Source organism: Salvelinus sp. IW2-2015, linkage group LG11 (assembly GCF_002910315.2).
Source record: "Salvelinus sp. IW2-2015 linkage group LG11, ASM291031v2, whole genome shotgun sequence".
Taxonomy (NCBI): domain Eukaryota; kingdom Metazoa; phylum Chordata; class Actinopteri; order Salmoniformes; family Salmonidae; genus Salvelinus; species Salvelinus sp. IW2-2015.
In genome coordinates, this window is record NC_036851.1 from 17,468,731 (window position 1) to 17,496,301 (window position 27,571).

The 27,571-nt window shown below is 44.6% G+C and overlaps 1 protein-coding gene and 3 pseudogenes across 1 annotated transcript in view; all 4 read left to right on the plus strand.

The window, feature by feature from the left end:
* The first annotated feature begins 4,035 nt into the window (after nt 1-4,035).
* On the plus strand, nt 4,036-6,357 carry LOC139022578 (TATA element modulatory factor-like; annotated as a pseudogene).
* LOC139028432 (TATA element modulatory factor-like) lies at nt 6,270-9,387 on the plus strand (annotated as a pseudogene).
* On the plus strand, nt 8,150-15,546 carry LOC111970571 (TATA element modulatory factor-like; annotated as a pseudogene).
* A 4,716-nt stretch (nt 15,547-20,262) lies between these two features.
* The window catches only part of LOC111970572 (EGF domain-specific O-linked N-acetylglucosamine transferase-like), a 22,108-nt gene continuing 14,799 nt past the window's right edge, over nt 20,263-27,571 (plus strand). Inside the window, exons 1-3 of the mRNA XM_070445821.1 lie at nt 20,263-20,676; nt 24,314-24,414; nt 24,568-24,677. Coding sequence (XP_070301922.1) covers nt 20,263-20,676; nt 24,314-24,414; nt 24,568-24,677 — 625 coding nt within the window. The remainder of the gene's footprint in view (nt 20,677-24,313; nt 24,415-24,567; nt 24,678-27,571) is intronic.

The window sequence follows — 27,571 nt, forward strand, 5'->3', positions numbered from 1 at the left end:
TGAATAAACAGATACAAAATGTACAAGGGTCCAAGGAATGCTCTACAAAATACAGCAGCAATTAATTACTTTCATTTTGAACTTGAGGATCAGAACAAAAAAGTGACAGAGATGAACAGATGGTACTGAAACTGGCACAGATGTTGACCAACTTCCTAAGGGAAATCAGGCTCAGCAGAATGTCATTGGTATAATACAGTAATGGTAACATGGGCCCTGGTAAAAAGTAGTACACTATAAAGGGAATAGGGTGCAATTTGCGATGCAGGCATTGGTCTACATAGAGGACCAGTCAATCCGTCTGGATAACAGTTCAAGCCGTAATGTACAACTTACATCACTGTTAAAAGCCTAAACACACTGACTAGATTCACATTCATTCATTTTCAACAAACCCTATTTCCATCATTTGCATTAGTGCTCATAGGGATAGAAAAGGGAAAGATATTTTGAGGATCCATAGGCAGGAATCCGCAGCGGTCCACCCATTAAGGCGTTAGGGACGGCGCCCCACTTGTGATTGGTAAAAAATAAATAAAAATAATATACACTACTGTTCAAATGTTTGGGGTCACTTAGAAATGTCCTTGTTTTTGAAAGAAAAGCACATTTTTCATCCATTAAAATAACATTGAATTTATCAGAAATACAGTGTAGACATTGCTAATGTTGTAAATGACTATTGTGGCTAGAAACTGCTGATTTTTAATGGAATATCTACATAGGTGTACAGAGGCCCATTATCAGCAACCATCACTCCTGTGTTCCAATGGCACGTTGCGTTAGCTAATCCAAGTTTATAATTTTAAAAGGCTAATTGATCATTAGAAAACCCTTTTGCAATTATGTTAGCACAGCTGTAAACTGTTGTTCTGATTAAAGAAGCAATAAAACTGGCCTTCTTTAGACTAGTTGAGGATTTGGAGCATCAGCATTTGTGGATTCGATTACAGGCTCAAATTGGCCAGAAACAAAGACCTTTCTTCTGAAACTCATCAGTCTATTCTTGTTCTGAGAAATTAAGGCTATTCCATGCGAGAAATGGCCAAGAAACTGAAGATCTCGTACAACGCTGTGTACTACTCCCTTCACAGAACAGCACAAACTGTCTCTAACCAGAATAGAAAGAGGAGTGGGAGACCCGGTGCACAACTGAGCAAGAGGACAAGTACATTAAAGTGTCTAGTTTGAGAAACAAACGCCTCACAAGTCCTCAACTGCCAGCTTCATTAAATAGTACCCGCAAAACACCAGTCTCAACGTAAACAATGAAGAGGCGACTCCGGGATGCTGGCCTTCTAGGCAAAGGTGCAAAGGAAAAGCCATATCTCAGACTGGCCAATAAAAAGAAAAGATTAAGATGGGCAAAAGAACACAGACATTGGATAGAGGAACTCCGCCTAGAAGGCCAGCATCCCGGAGTTGCCCCTTCACTGTTGACTTTGGGACTGGTGTTTTGCTATGTAGATATTCCATTAAAAAAAAGAAAGAAAAAAAAGAAGCAATTTCCAGCTACAATAGTCATTTACAACATTACCAATGTCTACACTCTATTTCTGATAAATTTGATGTTATTTTAAAATGGACAAAAAAATATGCTTTTCTTACATAAACAAGGACATTTGTAAGTGACCCCAAACTTTTGAACGGTAATGTATGTGTATGCATCTTCAGTAGTCAAAAGTGATGAGTAGATCTTCTCTCGGGTGACATTTCTAATGGTGGCCCTAGTGAATATATCTGTCTTGTCAATCATGTACTAAGTGTGTGTGTGTCTTACATTCTGTTTGGAGACATTCCTCTTTTTGCACAAAGAAAGATTTTATTCCCCTTCAACCCTGTACTTGAATCTCCTGGAATTGCGTTTAGTATTACGATGATGGTGGTGTTGGTGGTGATGATGATTACACAAACAGAAGGGTAGTATTACATGACAGCTACTCTCCTCTGAAGCTATGGTACATAGTATCTTAACATGTGAAGGTGTTTTACTTGATAGTCTGTAAAGAGAATTAATCTTACATGTCTTTCATTTTAGATTTGATGATGTATTATTTTTTATTCTGAATGGATATGTTGTTATTAATATATAATTATTATTTAACTTGTATGTATAAGATGAAATACCCTATGAACATGTATGTATTACAGAGTATGTTTGTAATATAACATGTGGGTGGCAGGTATGCTAGCGGTTAAGAGCATTGGGCCAGTAACCGAAAGGCCGCTGATTCGAATGCCCGAGCTGACTAGGTGAAAAATCTACCAATGTGCCCTTGAGCAAGACACTTAACCCTAATTGTACCTGTAAGTCGCTCTGGATAAGAGTGTCTGCTAAAATGTCAAAATGTGAGATGAGATCGTGACCCTTTATGTCAGAGTTCAGTCTGTTGCGTCATTCCAAACCAGTATATCACCTCTGACCCTGTGATGTCACTGGTATTTATTCACAATATGTACCGTATAGCAGTTTTTGTCAGAGTTGATATTTATTATCCTTATACTGTGGGATCTGTCTGTGAATGGGAGGTGAATTGCATTGGGCAGGCTTTTGTTCCAGCCTAGCACTAAACACACCTGATTCAACATATCAACCTCTCATCAAGACTTTAATAAGCTGTATCAGGTGCACTAATGCTGATATGTAACTTACTAAGCATGCACACCCTACGGCTCTCCAGGACCAGGATTGACCACCCCTGGCTTGGGGAGTGAATGGGGGTCTGGGTTAAACCAAGTATGGCTCTCTGTTTTTAAGGTTTATGACTGCTTGCATGTATTACATTCCTCTGACCCAGATGCTATTGTAGCAGTTGTTGCACTTTGACTAGATTAAGTTAAGAGACACCAGACTGTGTCTGGTGCAATGGTAGTCTATTTTGTCTCTCTTCCTCTCTCTGTGAGGATGGGATACTGATCCAAGCACTATGAAACTGACATGTCTGTGGGAACTGAAAGACTGTAATACAGTTTGACGTGATTTGACTGAAGCAATACATTTGGCTACTTTGGGTGTTAAGTGACTTTGGTAGACTTTGTTCGTCTTGAACAGCGCTTAAAATAAAATGTATTATTACGTGTTTGTTTCTGATGACACTGGAGAGCTATGTGCATTAGAGCTAATAATGTACCATGCCAGATGCATTTCACTGCTCCCAGCGTCACCACAAATCTCTGTTTTAACTAGTCATAAATGTTTATATACAACATATTTATACAGTAGAGATCATGTTTTGAGATTGTGAGGCTTATAGCCAGAAATTCAAACACAGTCTAATTTTAGTCAGTGGTAATATTTTACATGTGAGTCATTTAGCAGACTCTTATCCAAAGCAACTTACAGGAGCAATTATGGTTAAGTGCCTTGCTCCAGTGCACATTTAAATATTATTCACCTCATCAGCTTCGAATCAGCAACCTTTAGGTTACCTGCCCAACGCTCTAACCACGAGGCTACCTGCAACCCAACTTTTTCAAATTTGAACTTTTTCAATAATTAATAATAATAATTAATAATTAATTCCATGATGACTGAAAACACAACCGTGGGATGAACGAGTGACACATTTCCGGACAAGAGCGGTCCGTTCAAAATTAATTATTTCTTCCCTCGCCCTGCAAGCCTCAACTCGACAGACGTCATGAACGTCATCAGAAGTCCTGAGGCGAGAGGGTGCGTCTTTAAGTGTTTGGAAAGCAACCATTGTAAACAAAGTGACATGGCAGGCTGTTTAGCTCTTGCATTTGCTTTCTTTGGATGTGGCTACATCTCATTATTGTAATCCTTATTTGAATATTCGATGCGGGTTGTTGACGTAAACTGAGTGTATTATTTGGAGAGAGTTTCTATGCACTTTAGCCTCATTCTATGCATGCACATAGCCATATCCAGACAACTCTGATATGAAGTGTTTTTCTCAAAGTTGCCGGATGTCACATGACCTACTTGTTACACTCGTAACAACTTAAGCATTAGGAAGCTTCTATTTGATTAAATAAACCTCACCTTGCAAATAAGCTATTCATTTAGTTGTTTACCAGGTTCGACACTCTCATTGACCTCCATACAAAAAGTAATTGCTTGGTAGGCGAAAAAACGACACCTGCTGGATGGAGACTGAGTTTCCGCTGAGTTGGGCCTCCCTCTTCCGGTGCAATCGGCTGCACCCTCTGACACAATCTAATATCGTCTCTATGGCAGGAACCGATCAATGGACTGACCAATGGCAGGCACTAATGTGCGTTTCCTGATATCAAGGAACGCCCATATGAAGAAATTCCCAGAATTTCGCCATATTTCAAAAATACCAAAACATATCAACAATGAAAGGGAAAAGCGATTAACGAAACAGAATAATAATAACGTTTAAAGAGTCATGTCCCGGTTGAGGCAGGGATTTTCATTCCACTGTATGGATGTACTAGCTAGCTAACTTTATATTTCTGTAGTATTATTTGACTTGTATCGAGGTCGAGGAAGGGTTTGCCTGATTAATGGTTATCTAGCCAACTAACCAGCTAACCAACTCGCCCATTTGCTTCGACAGATATTGTTGTTAAAACATATGGCTCATTGCGTGGAATGGGCATATTATTTCAAGCTGACAAGTTAACTCTGTCTTGTTAGTAAACCCCATGTGGATGTTCATACTCCTAGCTAAGTTGGCTGGCTAGCTAGAGAGTCTGTTCACTAACGTTAGCACTTGCTAGCAAGAGACAACTATCATGAGTTGGTTCAGCTCTACCCAGCTGTCAAGCTTTGCCAAACAAGCTTTGCCAATAGTTCAGAAATCCATCGACCGAGTTCTTGACATTAAAGAAGACGAACGGGGCGACACAGTGGTAATGCCTTATGGCGGTAGGTGAAGTAACGTTAGCTAATGTTATAGCATATCTGTGTACTCCTGTCATTGGTTGTTTTGTGATTTAATATTACACAACCATTTGCGTTTGAGCATTATTTCTGAATTGATGTGATTGCCAAGGAAAGTGAAACACTAGCTAGTCATCGTGATAAGGAAACCATGATGAGCCGGTGTCTAATTTACACAATAAAATAAATATTAAATATGCTTTGGTGTCTGACTGTTATATGCCCTTATCTTCTGGCCATTAACCAACAAGGGCTACAACCTGTTTTCCCGTTAGATCTACCAGGGAAGACGCCATTGAGCGGTGGATGGGGGTTGACACAATGTGGAATCTCCTCCAGAGGAGTGTGCAACAACTCTCGCTCTGTCATCTGAGGCCATCACGACCGCACGGTTGTGGATGAAACAGAAATGCTTTTCTGCCCCCAGGAGAACTGCAGGGTGTCATGAATACCCATATTGTATCTGAGCCACCCACCAAGTTCCACAGGCAGCTACAGGAGAAGGATGAGGAGAACAGGGAGACTATGTTTAAGGACGATGTGGACCCTCACAAGCCAGGGATGGAGACCAACAGACTGGAAGACCAGGAAGCTGATGAGAACCAGGCTGTCCTGACTGAGTCCAAAAGTCAATGGTCTTCCTCAGAAATCGTCCTCGTTCAGACACCAGACCCTCCAGTCTTGGCTCAGGGTGATGCTCATAATGACACTGACAGTCCACTAATCAGTGAGAGCTGGGTAGAATCAACTGTAGAGGATACAACTGCTGTTCCTGAGGATGCACAAACAGAACGACCATTTACTCCCTCAGACTCCTAACCTGATGATGATGTTGTTGACATTTCTGAACCCCCCCAGTGTAACCGATGTGAAATGGCTAGCTAGTTAGAGGTGGTGCGCGCTAATAGCGTTTCAATCGGTGACGTCACTCGCTTTGAGACCTTGAAGTAGTGGTTCCCCTTGCTCTGCAAGGGCCACGGCTTTTGTGGAGCGATGGGTAACGATGCTTCGTGGGTGACTGTTGTTGATGTGTGCAGAGGGTCCCTGGTTCTCGCGAGGGGACGGATTAAAGTTAAAACTGTTACATTGATGCTGTTGACCCGGATCACTGGTTGCTGCGGAAAAGGAGGAGGTCGAAAGAGGGGTGAGTGTAACTGATGTGAAATGGCTAGCTAGTTAGAMGTGGTGCGCGCTAATAGCGTTTCAATCGGTGACGTCACTCGCTTTGAGACCTTGAAGTAGTGGTTCCCCTTGCTCTGCAAGGGCCATGGCCTTTGTGGAGCGATGGGTAACGATGCTTCGTGGGTGACTGTTGTTGATGTGTGCAGAGGGTCCCTGGTTCGCGCCCGGGGCGAGGGGACGGTCTAACGTTAAACTGTTACACCAGCAACACTAAACTGGAGTCCCCTTTGACTCTTTCCCTACCACACCCCCTAAGGAAATCCTATTGGAGGCCAAAGACCCAAAAGTGGAGGACAGGCAGAGCGAAGCACCCTCCCCGAAATCAGAGGACAGACAGAGCAACACCCCCTCCCCTCCTGTCAGCACATTCTCCTCAGGCACCTCCACCACTAGTGACATAGAGGTTTTGGACCATGAAAGTGTGCAGAGTGAGAGCTTGGCCAGTTACAGGCAAGAGACTGCAGAGGCCAAGGCAGGCCTCCACCTGATGCAGGGCTGCTCTCAGCATCTGCCTGTCGGGACTTCTCCCGCCTGGAGGACTACGCCAAGCTGACCAAGAGCTGCGGATCCTCCTCCGATGCCTTTGAGCGCATCGATTCGTTCAGCATGCAGTCTTTGGACAGCCGCAGTGTCAGTGAAGTCAACTCTGACGATGAGATCCCAGGCGTCTGAATGAATGGATTGCTGTCGTACCTTGTCCATTTAACTGCTTACAGGGTAAGGAAACCAATATGTGATTTTGTAATTTGGGTGAACAAGGCCTATCCCTTTAACATCATCTGGAACATAATAATAATATCAGGATGTAGGATGGGACATAAACCTAACAACTTCAAAGACTAATTTATCTGAACAGGGGGGAAAAACATCACCATATTCACTGAGAATACATTACATAGGATGAAGAAACAATACTCAGCCGTGGCTCCATACTACTTGTCAGACATAGAAAACTGATACTCTATACTCATTGTTGAGGTGGGATTGGTGTGAGGGATCAGTGGGTGGCTTTGGACCTTTTCTTTGGATTCCCCATGTCTTACTCATTGTTAGGAAAACGTTTGGTCCAAATGAAATGTTAGGGACTATATTTATTGAATATTATTATATGAATCCTTATCCTTTCAATTAAAGTGGACAATTAGCTTAATTTCTCAGAGATAAAATGATATTTCAACAAAATAATGTTGCAGGAATGCTAATCTTAGCTGTTTCTAACTACAGACATGATTTCGGAACATTCTGAGATGGGTGTCATGGCTTGCTGAAATGACATGGATTGACCCTGTCGACAAGAAACATTCCCCAAACCATCATGTGTTAAGCAGTGTGCTCCTCTATTTGAAAAACATTCTTGGTGGAAACTGAAAGTTAAGTTGTCCTTTGAAAGCAAGTTTAGAAACAAGGTACACTATCAGTTTTATGCATTCACTGAGTGCATTCCCTGTGAAATTCCTATGTGGACTTTTTTGTAGGTAATTGATGAGCTGTCAAGCTGCCTTGAGAAGAGGGAGTTACAGCTGCTGTCAATCAGCAAAGACAAGGCAAGGCTAGAGGAAGAGTGTGACAACCTTAAAGAGTGCGTATAAAGATCTTGACATTGGGTAAAATCCAGGTTTGAAAATGCCATGTAAGAGCAGAAAGGAGCATTCTCTAAACTCACCAATGGAAATATACTGAACAAAAATATAAACACAACATGTAAAGAAAGTGTTGGTCCCATGTTTCATCATCTAAAATAAAAGATCACAGAAATTCTCCATAAGCACAAATTTTGGGCACAAATCTGTTTATATCCCTGTTAGTGAGCATTTCTTCTTTGTCATGATAATCCATCCACCTGACAGGTGTGGCATATCAAGAAGCTGATTAAAACAGCATGATCATAACACAGGTGCACCCTGTGTAGTGGACAATAAAATGCCACTAAATTTAGCAGTTTTGTCACACAAAACAATGCCACAGATGTCTCAAATTTTGAGGGATCAAATCAAATCAAGTTTATTTTATATAGCCCTTCGTACATCAGCTAATATCTCGAAGTGCTGTACAGAAACCCAGCCTAAAACCCCAAARAGCAAGCAATGCAGGTGTAGAAGCACGGTGGCTGGGAAAAACTCCCTAGAAAGGCCAAAACCTAGGAAGAAACCTAGAGAGGAACCAGGCTATGAGGGGTGGCCAGTCCTCTTCTGGCTGTGCCGGGTGGAGATTATAACAGAACATGGCCAAGATGTTCAAAATGTTCATAAATGACCAGCATGGTCAAATAATAATCAGGAATAAATGTCAGTTGGCTTTTCATAGCCGATCATTAAGAGTTGAAAACAGCAGGTCTGGGACAGGTAGCACGTCCGGTGGACAGGTCAGGGTTCCATAACCGCAGGCAGAACAGTTGAAACAGTTTTCAAGGGAGTGTGCAATTGGCATGCTGACTGCAGCAATGTCCACCAGAGCTGTTGCCAGATAATTTAATGTTAATTTCTCTACCATAAGCCGCCTCCAATGTTGTTTTGGAGAATTTATCAGTACATCCAACCGGCCACACAACCGCAGACCACGTGTAACCATGCCAGCCGAGGACATCCACATCCGGCTTCTTCACCTCTGGGATCATCTGAGACTAGCCACCCGAGCAGCTGATGAAACTGTGGGTTTGCACAAACAAAGAATTTCAGCACAAATTGTCATAAACGATCTCAGGAAAGCTCATCTGCGTGCTTGTCGTCTTGGCCTGACTGTAGTTCGGTGTTGTAACCGACTTCTGTGGGCAAATGCTCACATACTTCTCCAACATGGCCACTGGCATGTTGGAGAAGTATGCTCTTCACGGATGATTCCCGGTTTCAACTGTACCGGACAGATTGCGTGTATGGTGTTGTGTGGGCAAGCAGTCTGCTGATGTCAACGTTGTAAACAGAGTGCTGCATGGTGGAGGGCAATTTGAATGCACCGTGATGAGATCCTGAGGCCCATTGTCGTGCCATTCATCCGCCGCCATCACCTCATGTTTCAGCATGATATTGCATGGCCCCATGTCGCTTGGATCTGTACACAATTCTTGGAAGCTGAAAATGTCCCAGTTCTTGCATGGCCTGCATACTCACCAGACATGTCACCCATTGAGCATGTTTTGGGATGCTCTGGATCGACGTGTACGACAGCGTGTTCCAGGTCCCACCAACATCCAACAACTTTGCACAGCCATTGAAGAAGAGTGGAACAACAGTAACAGTCTGATCAACTCTATGCGAAGGAGATGTGTTCCATGGCCCTGCATGAGGTAAGTAGTTGACAGACCAGATACTGTTTTTCTGATCCATGCCCCTACCTTTTTTTTTAAAGATATCTGTGACCAACAGATGCATATCTGTATCCCCAGTCATGTGAAACCTATAGATTAGGGCCTAGTTATTTTATTTCCATTGACTGATTTCCTTATATGAACTGTAACTCTGTAAAATCTTTGAAATAGTTGCATTTTGTGTTTTATATTTTTGTTCAGTTGCATGGTCTATTAGAATAGCCTATAGAAACAAAAACATTTTGCCGAATTTTGATCCTCTTGGTTTTGTCTATGGGAATGTGTGTTTGGATAAGGATGGTCCTTTGTGAGACTGCGGGGTCTCTGTGTGTGTCGCAGTGAGGTGATTGGTCTTAAGGAGGAGAGTTCCAGTGTTCAGTCTCTGAAGGAGGAGTTCACACAGCGCATCACAGACACAGAGAGAAAAGCTCAGCTAGCATGCAAGGAGAGAGACATTGCCAAGAAGGAAAAACAAGCTAAGAACTAACACACTGCCTAAGAACTAATTTAAGATCATTGTCATATAACTGAACATTAGTGACAATGATAGTCACAATGCAAAAAAAGCCTTCTTCAAGCATCGTCTCAAGTCTTTTTACTATTATGTTTCCTCCATAGGAGATTAAGGGGATGAGGGAAGAGCTGTCCACCAGACTGAACTCCAACGAGACTATGGAGATCCTCAGAAAGAAGGAGAAGCAGATCCACGGACTGCTTGAGGAGGGTGAGAAGCTGTCCAAGCAGCAGCTGCAGCACTCCAACATCATCAAGAAGCTGCGTGTGAAGGAGAGTGAGACTAAAATCACCAAACAGAACAAGATGCTTAAAGAGCAGGAGGAAGAGCTCGAACACCTACAGCAGGTCAGGGGAAATATATTTAACATTTTAGCATTTTATAGAGAAGTCGTAATACTTTGCGGGCATCAGAAGTGTGTCCTGATCCTGAAAGCCCATGAGTATCTAACCATGCCTGGCTGTGTGTGTGTGTCTCCAGCTTTTTGATGAGGAGGAGGAGGTGAAGAAGCAGCACAGGGACAACATTAACAAGCTGAACATAGTGGTGGAGCGCCAGGAGAAGGACATGACCAAACTCCAGAATGACTCAGAGGAGCTCCAGGAAAACAATAAGAGCCTGCAGGCTGCCCTCGACAACTCCTACAAGTAAGAATACATACTTCACACAAATAATAATAACTCTACTTTTCCAACTCCTGCTTCAGATGTGCTTGTCATTTAGAAATCCCACAAAGACACAACATTATGATGGGTAAAGAAGGAGCTGGCTCTGACCCTGGTGGAGGCCCACATGCAGCAGGATGCTTTGGTCAACCAGGTGGCTGATCTGCAGCTGGCTCTGCAGAGGGCTGAACAGCAGCAGGCCAGGAAATAAGACTACCTGAGGGAGGAGATCAGTGACCTGCAGCAGGTAGGAGACACTCACACAGGCCTGTTTTCCTCATTACTTCTTTGGAGTTGACTGTAAGGCGCAGCCATGCTTGTGTGTTAGGGGTCAAAGGTTACACACTGATGTGTTTACCGATGGTCTTTAGAGACTGCAGGGGGCGGAGACCAGGACCCAGGAGCTGAGTCAAAGTGTTACCTCAGCAACACAGCCCTTGCTCAGACAGATCGAGAACCTGCAGGCCTCGCTGGTTGGCCAGATGGCATCATGGGAGAAACTAGAGAAGAACATTTCAGATCGACTAGGTGAGAACAGAACCTCTGAAGTCACAATTTACTTTAGTTTGTAACAAGAGCTTTCTACATCTTGTTAGGACCACAGATTACTCCTATTTTTAGATAAAGGTTTAATTCCTTTAACCTCCCACCCTTTAACTCAACAGCGGAGGCACAGGCCCAGCTGGCTGTTGCTGTGGAAAAGGAGTGCACAGCAACTGAGGAGCTTCTGGCCATTAAGGCCCAGCTGGTCTCACTGGAGTCCCAGAATTCCCTGCTTCGCCAGGAGAAAGGGCGTCTCCACGGTCAGCTGGACACAGAAAAGACCAGGCTGGAGAAACTGGAGGATGACAGCAGCAGGTACTGGAAGGCTTTTAACACAGGCTCGGTGAGACACAGTAGTAAGTTGCCTTCACTTAGTGCTTTCAGAAAGTATTCCCACCCCATGACTTTTTCCACATTTTGTTGTGTTATAGCCTGGATTTAAAATGGATAAAAAAATACCAAAAAATGACTTGCCTACAGACAATACCCTATAATGTCAAATAGGAATTATGTTATGGGAATTGTTTTACACTTAATTGAAAAGCTGAAATGTCTTGAGTCAGTAAGTATTCTACCCCTTTGTTATGCAAAGCCTAAATATGTTCAGGAGTAAAAATGTTCTTAACAAGTCACAAAATAAGGCGCATTGACTCACTGTGTTCAATAATAGTGTTTAACATGATTTTCGAATGACTACCACATCTCTGTACCCCACACATACAATTATCTGTAAGGTCACTCAGTTGAGCAGTGAATTTCAAACACCGATTCAACCACAAAGACCAGGGAGGTTTTCCAATGCTTTGCAAAGAAGGGCACCTTTTGGTAGATGGGTCAAAATACCAAAAGCAGACATTGAAAATCCCTTCGAGTATGGTGAAGTTATTAATTAAACTGTGGTTGGGTGTATCAATACACCCAGTCACTACAAAGATACAGGCGTCCTTCCTAACTTAGTTACCGGAGAGGAAGGAAACCGCTCAGGGATTTCACTATGAGGCCAATGGTGACTTTAAAACAGTTGCAGTGGTCTAAAGTACTTAAGTAAAAATACTTGAAAGTATACTTTAGTAGTTTTTTGGGGTATCTGTACTTTACTATTTATATTTTTTACAACTTCTACTTTTACTTCACTACATTCCTGAAGAAAATGATATACATTTTACTGCATACATTTTCCCTGACACCCAGAAGTACTTGTTACATTTTGAATGCAGGAAAATGGTCAAATTCACACATTCGAACATCCCTGTTCATCCCTACTGCCTCTTATCTGGCGGACTCACTTAACACAAATGCTTCATTTGTAAATGATGTCTGAGTGTTGGAGTGTGCCCATAGCTATCCGTAAATAAAATGTAAAAAAATAAAATTTTGCCATCTGACTTGATTTATACTTGTGCTTTTGATACTTAAGTATATTTTAGCAATTACATTTACTTTGATACTTAAGTATATTTAAAACGAAATACTTTTAGACTTTTACTCAACTTGTATTTTATTGGATGACTCACTTTTACTTGAGTCATTTTATATTTAAGGTATCTTTTACTTTTACTCAAGTATGACAATTGGGTACTTTTTCCACCATTGAATGGCTGTGACAGGAGATAACTGAGGATGGATCAATAACATTGTAGTTACTCCACAAAACGAATCTAATTGACAGAGTGAAAAGAAGGAAGCCTGTACAGAATAAAAATATTCCAAAACATGCATCCTGTTTGGCACAGGGCAAAAAAATGTGGCAAAGCAATGAACTTTTTTTTCTCCTGAATACCAAGTGATATGTTTGGAGCAAATCCAATACAACCCATTACTGAGTACCGCTCTCCATATTTTCAAGCATAATGGTGTCTGCATGATGTTATGGGTATGTTTGTAATCGTTAAGGACTGTGGAGTTTTTCACGATAAAAAATAAACGAAATGGAGCTAAGCACAGGCAAGTCTGCTTTCTACCAGACACTGGGGGATGAATTCACCTTTCAACAATAACCGAAAACACAAATCCAAATCTACACTGGAGTTGCTTACAAATAAGACTGTGAATGCTGATTGGCTGAGTTACAGTTTTGACTTAAATCTGCTTGAAAATCTGCGATAAGATTTGAAAATGGTTGTCTAGCAGTGATCAACAACCAACTTGACAGAGCTTGAAGAATTTTGAAAAGAATAATGGGCAAATATTGTACAATACAGGTGTGGAAAGCTCTTAGAGACTTACCCAGAAAGACTCACAGCTGTAATCGTATTCTAACATGTATTGACTCAGGGATGTGAATGCTTATGTAAATGAGATGTTTCTGTATTTAATCTTCAATACATTTTCTAACATTTCTAAAAACATGTTTTCACTTTGTTATAATGGGGTATTATGTGTAGATGGGTGAGATGTATTTAATAAATGTTGAATTTATGATGTTACACAACAAAATGTGGAATAAGTCAAGGGGTATGAATACTTTCTGAAGGCACTGTACATTGAGGTGGACCTAATGGCTATTCATTACAAAGCTTTGGAGCCTTTCCATTAACGGGCCATTTCCTGTAATCCTTATGGTGTAGGGGGCATGTGGAGCTGGAGAATCTGAGGGGAGAGCACACTCGAACACAGGCCAAGAAGGACAAGGTATGTTTCTTCCCCTGCCCAACTTACCCTGCAGTAATGTAACAACACTCCTCACACATCCTCAGAGCCTGGTTTCTTCCTAGGTTTCCTTCCTTTCTAGGGAGTTTTTCCTATCCACCGTGCTTCTACATCTGCCTTGCTTGCTGTTTGGGGTTTTAAACTGAGTTTCTGTATACCACTTTGTGACATCTGCTGATGTAAAAAGGGCTTCATAAATACAGTTGATTTGATTTAACCTCCTCTGTTCCTCCCACCAGCTACTGCTGAACAATCAGCTGGAGATGGAAAAAATGAAGGTGGAGCAAGAGAGGAAAAAACGCTACCTAGCACAAGAGACCCTCAAGGAAAAGGTAGATATATTTAGCGATTTATGTTTTATATCAATGACCAACCTTGTGTCTCTGTTCTTAAATCAGTCTGTGTGGAGGGAAAATTACATGCTGTTTCTGTCATTAGGAGTGGAAGTCATTGGTTCAGTCTGTGGGTGAGCCCCCAGCCTCATCTACCCCCTCCCTGTCCCGTTCCAGCTCCATCAGTGCAGCAGACCACACAGGCCTGCACTCCTCCTCCTCCCAGGTACTCGCCACAGGCACACCATTTACCCTTTCACACCCAGCCAACCTCCCATTTTTTGCCCAGTATAAGGGATGGTTACCTCAGTTAAATGAATAGGGAACTTATGGCAAAGGGACAAATCTGAGCTAGTTTGCATATTTGGCTCGCTTGAGGTTGGATGGTTAACAAGAGAGACCTGTTTTGTATTTCATCAGGAGGACTCTCTGGATCAGTCGTTGGGGACGATGACCATGTCCATGTCTTTGAGTGGGGTCAACTTGTATGAGGCAGCTCGGCTCAGTGAAGGCTCCAGCATCATAGAGAACCTGCAGTCCCAGCTTAAACTCAGAGAGGGAGAGAGCGCAGCTACAGGTACCAACTGCCTGCCTGACACTGCTTCAACATTGCTTTGAGGCCTACCACTGGAAGAGTGTCCTACATGCATTTCTTCAAATGCCTTCTAGTTTTCGATGAAGTGTCTGATTTACAAATATACTTTCTGAAGGTTGTTGAAAAACTGCTTGCCAGGATCTTTCTTACCTCTTTCTTTCTTCTTTCATTCATTCTCTCTTTCGCTCTCTTGCCTGCCCCCTCAGCTGGAGATCTCTAGTCTGGAGAGGACTCGCTCTTCCATGGCAGAGGAGATGGTCAGATTGACCAATCAGAATGAGGAGATGGAGGACAGTGTGAAGGAGAAGTGCAACTTCAGGTGAGGAGAGGATTCATTCATAGAAGTACCACTAAGACAGTTTAATTATAGTAGGGTAAATCCCTGTTGTGATTATTTAGCTTAAATACAAGAGGTTATGTGAAAACTAACATCTCACAAGATGAGTTGCTGGACAGAGCTTTATAACCATCTAGTCACAGATAAGGAAAAGTCCACTAGAGTTAGCTCTATTGAGACTATAGATCTAGTGTTGTCCTCTGAGCCTGTGTTGTGTGACTGACTGTGTTGTAGGAGCTGGAGCAGAGACACAACCCCATCCTCCAGATGTATGGAGAGAAGGCTGAGGAGGCAGAGGAGCTGAGACTCGACCTGGAGGACGTCAAGAACATGTTCAAAACCCAGATTGATGAACTGCTCAAAAAACAGAAATGGGCTGATCTATCTATTTAACTTCCATGCAATAGACACAGATACAAAAAACAGATTTTTGTAGAAGTACGTTCACTGTAAAGGATGGGAAAAGAAGACTTAATGCTTTTATTTCTGATTACAGAATAGTCCATGTTTTTGTACATTCCATCGCTGTCTTTAAATAAAAAAGGGATTTGAGGATCTGTGATTATTTTATTGTTTAAATGATCCAAATCGAACTATTTAAGAGGAAAATTATGAGAATGTGGGTAACAAATCAGTATCTTAACATGTTATTGCAGTGGTATGTATGTAGTCACTCTACATGATTTCTCACAGATCACATGTGGCATAGACATGAACGTAATAACTGTTTATTTACAAGATGCTTAAATACCTATTTGGCGTTTAACATTAATAAATAAATAAAATGTATTGGGATGGGTGATGATTTATTCTTGATATACGTTTTTCCCCCCCAGAATTGTATGCAAATCCAACTGTAGATACAGCACTTCTGCAAGTCGGAACTACATCCTACATCTCCACCTTGTGACTGATAGTACACTGCGTGCGGGTGTAAGATTTACGGTGGTATGGCGACCTGGAGTTTCTACATTTTAGCTTGCAGAAGGTAAGCGCCAGGTTTAATAAATGTGTAGTTTAGTCTTCTGATCGACCACAAACTTTATTTTATTCACTAGAAGTTGATTTTGGAAGTTTGCAGGTTCTATCACTTTTCACTCGGAATGCATTTAGCTGTGTACCAGCCATAGCGGTGGTACCAAAAAGTTCCACATTGATGATATCAGGGTAGCGGGGATGATTTATCGAGCAATGCGAAACTACTAATCCAGACGTTTTATTAGGGGCGTTTTGTAATGGTCATGTAATAATATTCCCTGCAACTTGGTAAGGAGCTCTGGAGCAGTGATAGAACCCCGTAAACTACAGATAATTATATATTGGTGAACAACTTGTGAAAATCGGATAATATGTCAGTCACTGTTTGTGTATGGTTCATAGCGTGTGTTCCATTGTAGCAATCAATATAGCGATTGTGTTGTGGAAGCAACAATTTATTCATTTGATACAGTAGCCGGCCTGCGACACTCCCTGAGAAAAGTCTAGACGGCTTTAATTTAAGGGAGCAACACTTTACACCAAAAACATGCCGTAATTATGTGATCCGACATTTAGCCTATTGGTGTTATTATTAAAGACTCTGAATGTACATATTCTAACAACTTCAGCATATTTTTGAAGCCTCGTGGTGTTTCCCCACGGGCTCAAAAGCATCAGATTGAGGGGGAAAATGTGTCAAACAACGTAGCAGCCAAGTAGCCTACAATGGTGGTGAAACGGACAGCACTCTCCAAGGTGCTAATTAATTCAAAGCATTTTACACGTCACTTCAGTATGTCCACATACTTGAGTATAGCTGCGGTGTTTACACAGGTCTACATTTCTTATAGCCTAATTTTCTAGACATCAATGTACAGCAACATTTTTAGACGACACTGCAGAACACCCACCATATGCACACATACTGTACTCAGCTGTGGGGTTTACAAGACCCGAATTCCATATAATTTTCAAGACATCAATGTAGCAGTAGAACAAATATCACAATATCGGAATATAACTTCAAATAAAATAAATCAATGTAGGCTACAGCAGAACACGCATGAGAATATATAGGTCTCCTACCTATGTGATAATATGAAGCACATACTCAGATTACTTCATTTTTATTATTAAAAAAAAAATCCCACAATGACTCTCCCCATCTCAAGTCCATTTAACTCCTGAGAGTCAACTTCTTGCTCAAAGCCATGAACGGGCATGTGGCTGTGATGTTTAGCCTCCTAAGGCTGTCCTGAAGACTCTGTGTCACGACTTCCGCCGAAGTCGGCCCTTCTCCTTGTTCGGGTGGTGTTCGGCGGTCGACGTCACCGGCTTTCTAGTCACCATCGATCCATTTTTCAGTTTCGTTTTGTTTTGTCTGTATTTTACACACCTGGTTTCAATTCCCCATCCATGTTCCCTATTTAACCCTCTGTCTTCATTTATGTTTGTCCGTGATTGTTTGTGCGTTAGGTGTTGTATTTGATACGTGTCCGTATCTGTTTCTTTTCCATTTGTGGAATTGTGCATATATTTTGAGTAAAAACTCTGTGGTTTCGCTCAGACCTGTGTCCTGCGTTTGACTCCATACATTCTCCGCACACAACCCTGACAGAATCACGGACCAGATTCAAATGGAGTCAGCAGGCGCAGCCAGCCCTTCTCTCCCAGTAGAGGAGCAGGTTCAACAGCACGCGACTATGTTGCATAGTTTAGGGACAGCCATGGATCGCCTGCTGCAGACTATGGACAGATGGGAGAGAGGAGGTCTCCCGGTAAATCAGAACCCAGCACCAACACCCGCACCTCTACCTACACCACCATCCATCCCTCCACCGGTCGGAACCAGTGGAATTCGGCTCTCGCTCCCGGGAGCGTATGACGGAACAGCAGCCGGGTGTCAGGGTTTCCTCCTACAGCTGGAGCTATACCTGGCATCTGTTCATCCGTCCCCGTCGGGACACGAGAGGGTAGGCGCTCTCATCTCCTGTCTGACTGGTAAAGCCCTGGAGTGGGCCAACGCCATCTGGGGAAGAGAGGGATCTACCCTGGATGATTATGATGACTTCTCTCGCCGCTTCCGGGCAGTCTTTGACCATCCACCTGAAGGGAGAGCGGCGGGAGAGCGATTGTTCCATCTCAGGCAGGGGATGAGGAGCGCTCAAGATTTCGCTTTGGACTTCGTACTCTGGCCGCTGGTGCGGGATGGAATGAGCGGGCCCTGATCGACCACTACAGGTGTAGTCTACGAGAGGACGTTCGTAGAAAGCTAGCCTGCAGGGACACCACTCTCAACCTGGACCAGCTGGTGGATTTATCTTCCGGCTGGATAACCTGTTGGCCTCCCGCGGGCGTCTAGATCGGGGTCCGCCCATTCCATTACCCAGCTCCTTGGATCCAACTCCTATGGAGTTGGGAGGGGCTGCTAGGAGGGAGACCGGAGGGGGAACCACTCCATGTACCAACTGTGGAGCAGAGGGCACACTGCTGTCCGGTGCTGGGGTGTTTCTCTGGGAGTCGAGGTAGCAGGCGGAGCACTGGTGGGTCGTCTCAGGTGAGTAGGCACATAACTCACCCAGAGCCTTCTGTTGCACTCATGTGGTTATCTATAGAATTTCCTGGGTTTTCCCCACATTCCCAGCATAAGGCGCTAGTAGATTCAGGCGCAGCTGGAATTTTATTGACCGCTCTTTGGCTCATAGCTTAGGGATCCCTATTGTTCCGGTTGATGTTCCCTTCCCTGTACATGCCTTAGATAGTCGTCCTTTGGGGTCGGGGCTGGTTGGGGAGGTCACAGTGCCATCGCTATGAGAACGCGGGAGGATCACGAGGAGAGAATTTGTCTCTTCCTGATCGATTCTCCTGCGTTTCCTGTTGTGTTGGGTCTTCCTGGTTGGCCTCTCATGATCCGATTATTTCGTGGCAACAGAGGCTCTCAAGGGATGGTCCTGTCAGTGTTCAGGGAGGTGTGTAGGTGTTTCCTTAGGTGCCACTACGGTGGAAAGTCCAAACCAAGTTTCCACCATGCACATTCCTCCCGAATATGCCGATTTGGCACTCGCCTTCTGTAAGAAGAAGGCGACTCAATTACCACCCCATCGACCGGGGATTGTGTGATGATCTCTTGGTAGACGCTAAACTTCCCAGGAGTCACGTGTATCCACTGTCACAGGAGGAGACGGTGGCTATGGAGACATATGTCACCGAATCTCTGGGAGAGGGATACATTCGGCCTTCCATCTCACCTGTCTCCTCGAGTTTCTTTTTTGTGAAGAAGAAGGATGGAGGTTTGCGCCCGTGTATTGATTATCGCGGATTAAATAAGATCACGGTAAAATACAGTTACCCGCTACCACTTATAGCGAGTATGACCGAGTCATTACACGGGGCGCGCTTCTTCACAAATTGGACCTCAGGAGCGCTTACAACCTGGTGCGTATCAAGGGGGGAGATGAGTGGAAGACAGCATTTAGCCACACTTCTGGGCATTATGAGTACCGAGTCATGCCGTACGGGTTAATGAATGCTCCATCAGTCTTCCAATCCTTTGTGGATGAGATCTTCAGGGACCTGCACGGGCAGGGTGTAGTGGTGTATATCGATGACATTCTGATATACTCCGCTACACGCGCCGAGCATGTGTCCCTAGTGCGCAGGGTGCTTGGTCGACTGTTGGAGCATGACCTGTACGTCAAGGCTGAGAAATGTCTGTTCTTCCAACAGTCCATCTCCTTCCTAGGGTACCGCTTTTCTGCGTCAGGGGTAGAGATGGAGAATGACCGCATTTCAGCCGTGCGTAATTGGCCGACTCCAACCACGGTAAAGGAAGTGCAGCGGTTTTTAGGGTTTGCCAACTACTACCGGAGATTTATCCGGGGTTTTGGTCAGGTAGCGGCTCCCATTACCTCACTGCTGAAGGGAGGACCGGTGCGACTGCAGTGGACAGCTGGAGCGGACAGGGCGTTTGGTCACTGAAGGCTCTGTTTACCTCAGCTCCCGTGCTGGCGCATCCTGATCCTTCCTTAGCATTCATAGTTGAGGTGACGCGTCCGAGGCGGGGATAGGGGCTGTGCTGTCTCAGCGCTCGGGTACGCCACTAAAACTCCGCCCCTGTGCATTCTTTTCGAAGAAGCTCAGCCCGGCGGAGCGAAACTATGATGTGGGGGACCGGGAGTTGCTGGCTGTTGTCATGGCTCTGAAAGCGTGGAGACATTGGCTTGAGGGGGCAAGACACCCTTTTCTCATTTGGACTGACCACCGCAATCTGGAGTACATCCGGGCGGCGAGGAAATGAACCCTCGCCAGGCACAGGTGGGCCTGTTTTTCACCCGTTTTGATTTCACCCTTTCCTACAAACCAGGTTCCCAGAACGTTAAGGCAGACGCACTGTCCCGGCTGTATGATACAGAGGAGAGGTCCTCAGATCCCACTCCCATCATTCCAGCCTCTCGCCTGGTGGCACCGGTGGTATGGGAGGTGGACGCGGACATCGAACGGGCGTCACGTTCAGAGCCCATTCCACCTGACTGTCCAGCTGGGCGTATGTACGTTCCGTTTGATGTCCGCGATCGTTTGATCTGTTGGGCTCATACGTCACCCTCCTCTGGTCATCCTGGTATCGGTCGAACGGTGCGCTGCCTTTCTGGGAAGTACTGGTGGCCCACTTTAGCTAAGGACGTGCGGGTTTATGTTTCCTCCTGTTCGGTATGTGCACAGTGCAAGGCACCTAGACATCTGCCCAGAGGGAAATTACTACCCCTTCCCGTTCCACAGCGACCATGGTCACACCTATCGGTGGATTTCGTGACGGATCTTCCCCCGTCGCGGGGTAACACCACGATCCTGGTCGTTGTGGATCGGTTTTCTAAGTCCTGCCGTCTCCTTCCTTTGCCCGGTCTCCCTACGGCTCTACAAACTGCGGAGGCTTGTTCACCCATGTATTCCGGCACTACGGGGTGCCTGAGGATATAGTTTCTGATCGGGGTCCCCAATTTACATCTAGAGTCTGGAGGGCGTTTATGGAACGCCTGGGGATCTCGGTCAGCCTTACCTCAGGTTTCCACCCCGAGAGTAACGGGCAGGTGGAAAGAGTAAACCAGGATGTGGGTAGGTTTCTGAGGTCCTATTGCCAGGACCGGCCGGGGGAGTGGGCAGCTTACATCCCCTGGGCGGAGATGGCCCAAACTCCCTCCGCCACTCCTCTACCAACCTATCACCGTTTCAGTGTGTGCTAGGTTACCAGCCGGTCCTGGCACCATGGCATCAGAGCAGATTGAGGCTCCTGCGGTGGATGAATGGTTTCGGCACTCAGAAGAGACTTGGAACGCTGCCCATGTGCGGTTACAACGGGCTATCAGGAGACAAAAGGCGAGTGCCGACCGCCACCGCAGTAGGAGCCCCGGTGTATGCACCGGGGGACCGGGTCTGGCTCTCGACCCGAAACTGCCCCTTCACCTGCCCTGCCGGAAGCTGGGTCCGCGGTTTGTGGGGCCATTTAAAGTCCTGAGGAGACTGAACGAGGTTTGTTATAGGTTACAACTCCCCCTGATTACCGTATTAATCCCTCGTTCCTGTGTCTCTCCTCAGGCCGGTGGTGGCTGGTCCGCTCCAGCAGTCTGAAGTGCGGGAGGTCCCTCCGCCCCTCTTGACATCGAGGGGGTCCCGGCGTATACCGTAAGAGCCATCATGGATTCTAGACGTCGGGCGAGGGGCCTTCAGTACCTCGTGGAGTGGGAGGGGTACGGTCCGGAGGAGAGATGCTGGGTACCGGTGGAGGACATTCTAGATCCATCCATGTTACAAGAGTTTCACCGTCTCCACCCGGATCGCCCGGTGACGTCGGCGGTCGACGTCACCGGCTTTCTAGTCACCATCGATCCATTTTTCAGTTTCGTTTTGTTTTGTCTGTATTTTCACACCTGGTTTCAATTCCCCCCATCATGTTCCCTATTTAACCCTCTGTCTTTCATTATGTTTGTCCGTGATTGTTTGTGCGTTAGGTGTTGTATTTGATATGTGTCCGTATCTGTTTCTTTTCCATTTGTGGAATTGTGCATATATTTTGAGTAAAAACTCTGTGGTTTCGCTCAGACCTGTGTCCTGCGTTTGACTCCATACATTCTCCGCACACAACCCTGACACTCTGGCTGTAGTGTCTATATATATATATATACACACATTGGGGAGAACAAGTATTTGAAACACATGCCGATTTTGCAGGTTTTCCTACTTACAAAGCATGTAGAGGTCTGTAATTCTTATCATAGGTACACTTCAACTGTGAGAGACGGATCTAAAACAAAAATCCAGAAAATCACATTGTATGATTTTTAAGTATTAATTTGCATTTTATTGCATGACATAAGTATTTGATCACCTACCAACCAGTAAGAATTCCGGCTCTCACAGACCTGTTAGTTTTTCTTTAAGAAGCCCTCCTGTTCTCCACTCATTACCTGTATTAACTGCACCTGTTTGAACTCGTTACCTGTATAAAAGACACCTGTCCACACACTCAATCAAACAGACTCCAACCTCTCCACAATGGCCAAGACCAGAGAGCTGTGTAAGGACATCAGGGATAAAATTGTAGACCTGCACAAGGCTGGGATGGGCTACAGGACAATAGGCAAACAGCTTGGTGAGAAGGCAACAACTGTTGGCGCAATTATTAGAAGATGGAAGAAGTTCAAGATGACGGTCAATCACCCACGGTCTGGGGCTCCATGCAAGATCTCACCTCGTGGGGCATCAATGATCATGAGGAAGGTGAGAGATCAGCCCAGAACTACACAGCAGGACCTGGTCAATGACCTGAAGAGAGCTGGGACCACAGTCTCAAAGAAAACCATTAGTAACACACTACGCTGTCATGGATTAAAATCCTGCAGCGCACGCAAGGTCCCCCTGCTCAAGCCAGCGCATGTCCAGGCCCGTCTGAAGTTTGCCAATGACCATCTGGATGATCCAGAGGAGGAATGGGAGAAGGTCATGTGGTCTGATGAGACAAAAATAGAGCTTTTTGGTCTAAACTCCACTCGCCGTGTTTGGAGGAAGAAGAAGGATCAGTACAACCCCAAGAACACCATCCCAACCGTGAAGCATGGAGGTGGAAACATCATTCTTTGGGGATGCTTTTCTGCAAAGGGGACAGGATGACTGCACGTATTGAGGGGAGGATGGATGGGGCCATGTATCGCGAGATCTTGGCCAACAACCTCCTTCCCTCAGTAAGAGCATTGAAGATGGGTTGAGGCTGGGTCTTCCAGCATGACAACGCCCCAAAACACACAGCCAGGGCAACTAAGAAGTGGCTCCGTAAGAAGCATCTCAAGGTCCTGGAGTGGCCTAGCCAGTCTCCAGACCTGAACCAATAGAAAATCTTTGGAGGGAGCTGAAAGTCCGTATTGCCCAGAACAGCCCCGAAACCTGAAGGATCTGGAGAAGGTCTGTATGGAGGAGTGGGCCAAAATCCCTGCTGCAGTGTGTGCAAACCTGGTAAAAGAACTACAGGAAACGTATGATCTCTGTAATTGCAAACAAAGGTTTCTGTACCAAATATTAAGTTCTGCTTTTCTGATGTATCAAATACTTATGTCATGCAATAAAATGCAAATTAATTACTTAAAAATGTGATTATCTGGATTTTTGTTTTAGATTCCGTCTCTCACAGTTGAAGTGTACCTATGATAAAAATTACAGACCTCTACATGCTTTGTAAGTAGGAAAACCTGCAAAATCGTCAGTGTATCCAATATTTGTTCTCCCCACTGTATATATATATATTGTGTTAACCTGGGTGTCTTCTTTAGCGTTGTCTACGAGGCTTGCTGCCACCAAATGCGCCTTGGTTCAGGCATGTTCAAAAACAATTTTTTTCTGAGGGCTCACTAGCTGACCACCAATACCTGTGTCAAGATCAGTTACTTACCCCACTGGCCCTCCCCATAACCTCTATCAACAAATAATAGAGCAGGTCTGGAGTCAGTGTGTCAGGATAGAATGATTACATAGAAGGATCACCGCGCTTTTTTATTGTCAGTAATAGGGCCCTATGACTACCATGTTTGTTATCATCATACACAGTGTGGAGGGGGATTAGCTAATTTTAAGTCTCTTGTCTAAGCAGCCATAGTCTTGTGGACAGAAAGTACGTTTAGAGCTTAAGCCTAAAACAATTGAAAGCTTACAGTGTTTGACAGTGACCACGTACTGATGTTTTGTGTATCATGGTGGTACAAGTAGGCTGTTTTTAGTGGGGTCTTTTAAGTTCCATCCAAGTGTTTAGCACGTCTTTTAGTTTTTGCCTCCCCCTTCCCAACTCTTTAATGTTTTATAACAGGATGCTCTGCTGGATGTGTCGGCCTGCTGGGGGTATGAGAAGAACTGTGGCCCAGAGAACTGCTTTGGCTATCCTGTCTGCACCAGGGTTGACCCCGGATGGTACAATACCATCCCCCTCTCTGCATTCACTAACAAGAATATTGTTTTATTTTATTCATTAGCATATTGTGTCAAGCTCTTGTCATACATGTGGATGTGCATAATTTATTTCTGCCACTGGTTTGACCTAACAGAGCTCTTCGTCCTCCCTAGGGCCAGCTCATTGGAGGCAGCCCAGGAGCTGTTCTGGAAACAGGCAGACTTTGGTTACGTCACGGAGCCCACATTACGTCACGAATTACGTAAAACATTACGTCACGAATGTTAGCAGTACAGAAAGTTTGCCATGAAAGTGGAAAATACACACAATCGTAGTGAATTTCAGCTAACTAGTCTGCAAACACATAGCCTAACTGTTTTAATGTCATTCTATTTAAATGTCTTTCAGATTATCTATAGCCACTTTATTACCGCATGTCATGTTTTCAATACTAATCCTGTAGTATTAGCAATGGCACTGGTCCAATGAATGTGCTTATTTTAACGTTAATGCATAAAATTATTACGTTGTCATAACCTGTATTTTTTCGACTTAGGAATGGGTACACTCAAAATGGCTGCCAGTCCAGCTGTTATGTCATTAATGACAAGAATGGAGATGGCCTATCTATGCATTCTATTTCTATGGTAGTGACACAGGAAAGCCGAGGTCACACGAAGCAATCTGGACACAATTGATGTTGTTGCAACAATGTTGCATCTGGATTGCTCCGTGTGTCACCCCCCAAACAATAGCCTGCAACTTAGTTGCATTGCATCACAAGAGATATAATCATCCTATTTCATGCAGCTGACTCTAAACAATGTCCAATCATTGAGCAGAAAAAAGTTGACATGACTTGTCATATTGTGCCGTTCGGAACTTCGACCGAGTTGTGATGTCAACACAGCTGTCAGTGCTGCTGCAAACTGCGACAAAAGAGACATGCCAAATGGGAAATGCATAAAAAATTCTAGATATCATGGCTAGTCATGTATATGTGTAACAGTATAACTTTATGTCTGTCCCCTCGCGAACCAGGGACCCTCTGCACACATCAACAACGGTCGCCCACGAAGCATCGTTACCCATCGCTCCACAAAGGCCGCGGCCCTTGCAGAGCAAGGGGCAACCACTACTTCAAGGTTTCAGAGCAAGTGACGTCACCGACTGAAAGGCTGCTAGCGCGCACCACCGCTACCTAGCAAGCCATTTCACATCGGTTACATTCACCCCCCTTTCGACCTCCTCCTTTTCCGCAGCAACCAGTGATCCGGGTCAACAGCATCAATGTAACAGTATAAATTTACGTCCGTCCCCTCGCCCCGACCCGGGCGCGAACCAGGGACCCTCTGCACACATCAACAACGGTCGCCCACGAAGCATCGTTACCCATCGCTCCACAAAGGCCACGACTTCTGCTGAACCACCCGACTCCTCGATTAGTCCTTGGTCAAGCGGTCTGTGATCACTCGTACCTTCCTTTCCTTGCCTCAAGCTTGCTCCATGTGTCCGTCCCTACGCAGTGAATAATAAATCAGGAATTTGAACATTAACCCAGCAGCTTCATGTTGTACACAGTAGTTGCTGCTGTCACAATCTGCTAACTGCATAAGCCAATTCCGTCTTATCTGCATAGCATATATCCAATTTCCTTGAATTACCACGCAAACCTCATACAAGTTCACTAAGCCGTCGAATAAATTCAACAGCATTGCAATCAGTGCGCAACAACGTAACAAAGGCCGTCGGCGCGCCTGTCTTCTTTGCAGTTGTAAGAAGAGAGCACTCAGATCGGGCTTTACAGGGGGAAGCTTTCAATCTGGAAAGGACCAGCACTACTGCGGGGGAACAAATAACTATTGGAAACCAGAAATATGCAACCACTGCATGGGAATACTTCAGAGGTTCTACAAACTATCCGTTGCTCTTGTGATCTATACCATCAGTATTCGACAGGTTTCAGAGCCAAGTTAGGACGCTTCACCACCCGACCTGAAAGCTGCTTCAGCCGCGCACTGGAGCTATCCACGTCTTACGCGTAATGTTTATGTCAAAGTTCACTGTGTCCTATCAAGCTAGATGCCCTGCGCATGTTATCATTCACCCCTATCCTTCGACTTACCGTCCTCTCTTTTTCCGCGCAGCTTCATAATGGTCCTCTGCCTTTTAGGTCTGTATCGAATCCTTATGCCGTAGGTGGTTGTATAGCTTTTAGAATAGCAGGTTAAGAGGCACAGTTAGGTAGGAGGAAGGGGGACTTGCAGTTATCAAAATAATGTAAAAAGCACAAGTTGTTTCCTTAGCTATACGGTTTTGGGAATCTAACGTGAGACACATTGTTGTGCATGGACATCGGACTGTCTCAACAGCCTGGTGCAAAAATGATTGTATAATCTGCTAAGCGGCTCTATAGCTATCTATTTGCACGTGTATTAATAAGTAAGGGGATAAATCGAACTGAAGGGTGACCTCATTGCGTTCTGTGGAAAAATAATGCAACGAGCTGGCAATGGTCCCTTAACTCAATCAGCCAAACGAGTAGTTGAACAATGCGATGGTCTTTGATATAAAAACCGACAGGTTTTTAGGTGAGGACTCTTTGGGGCTATGTGTCTGGCATTATCTCTATGTGCCTTAGTGGCAAGGTTAAATAAGATTCAGGCCAGGGTAAGCATGGTAAGATAACAATGAAATTATTACAGACACAAACTCTTTCTGCATCACATCCTGTTACTATTGCCTCTGCATAAGCATGGGCATGAATTAGAGGATATCAAGAAGCGGAGCCTATGCGTTCGGAGTGGATGACTTCCACAGACGGAGATCATTGCCCACTTTTCAGAGAAAGCATAAGAGCCCAGAGTTGGATTATAAGGCCAGTTTATACTCATCCTTTCTATATAGTATTTGCTTGTAGAAAAATAGTGTTAACTCCACATTGAAGTATAGCTAGCAGAGTGTTATAAGATTTCTACAGTAGTTACCATGGTAACAACAAACAGACAAGCGCTAGTTTGCGGGCCAAGCCATCCAAGAATTACCACGAGAATCGACGCATGATGGCATCAATGTCAGTTAGCTGATACGCTAAATTATAAAAAATTTACTACCGTCCGTCTCTCAAAACCCCTCGCCCGACCCGCGCGGAACAGGGACCTCTAGGCACAATCATTG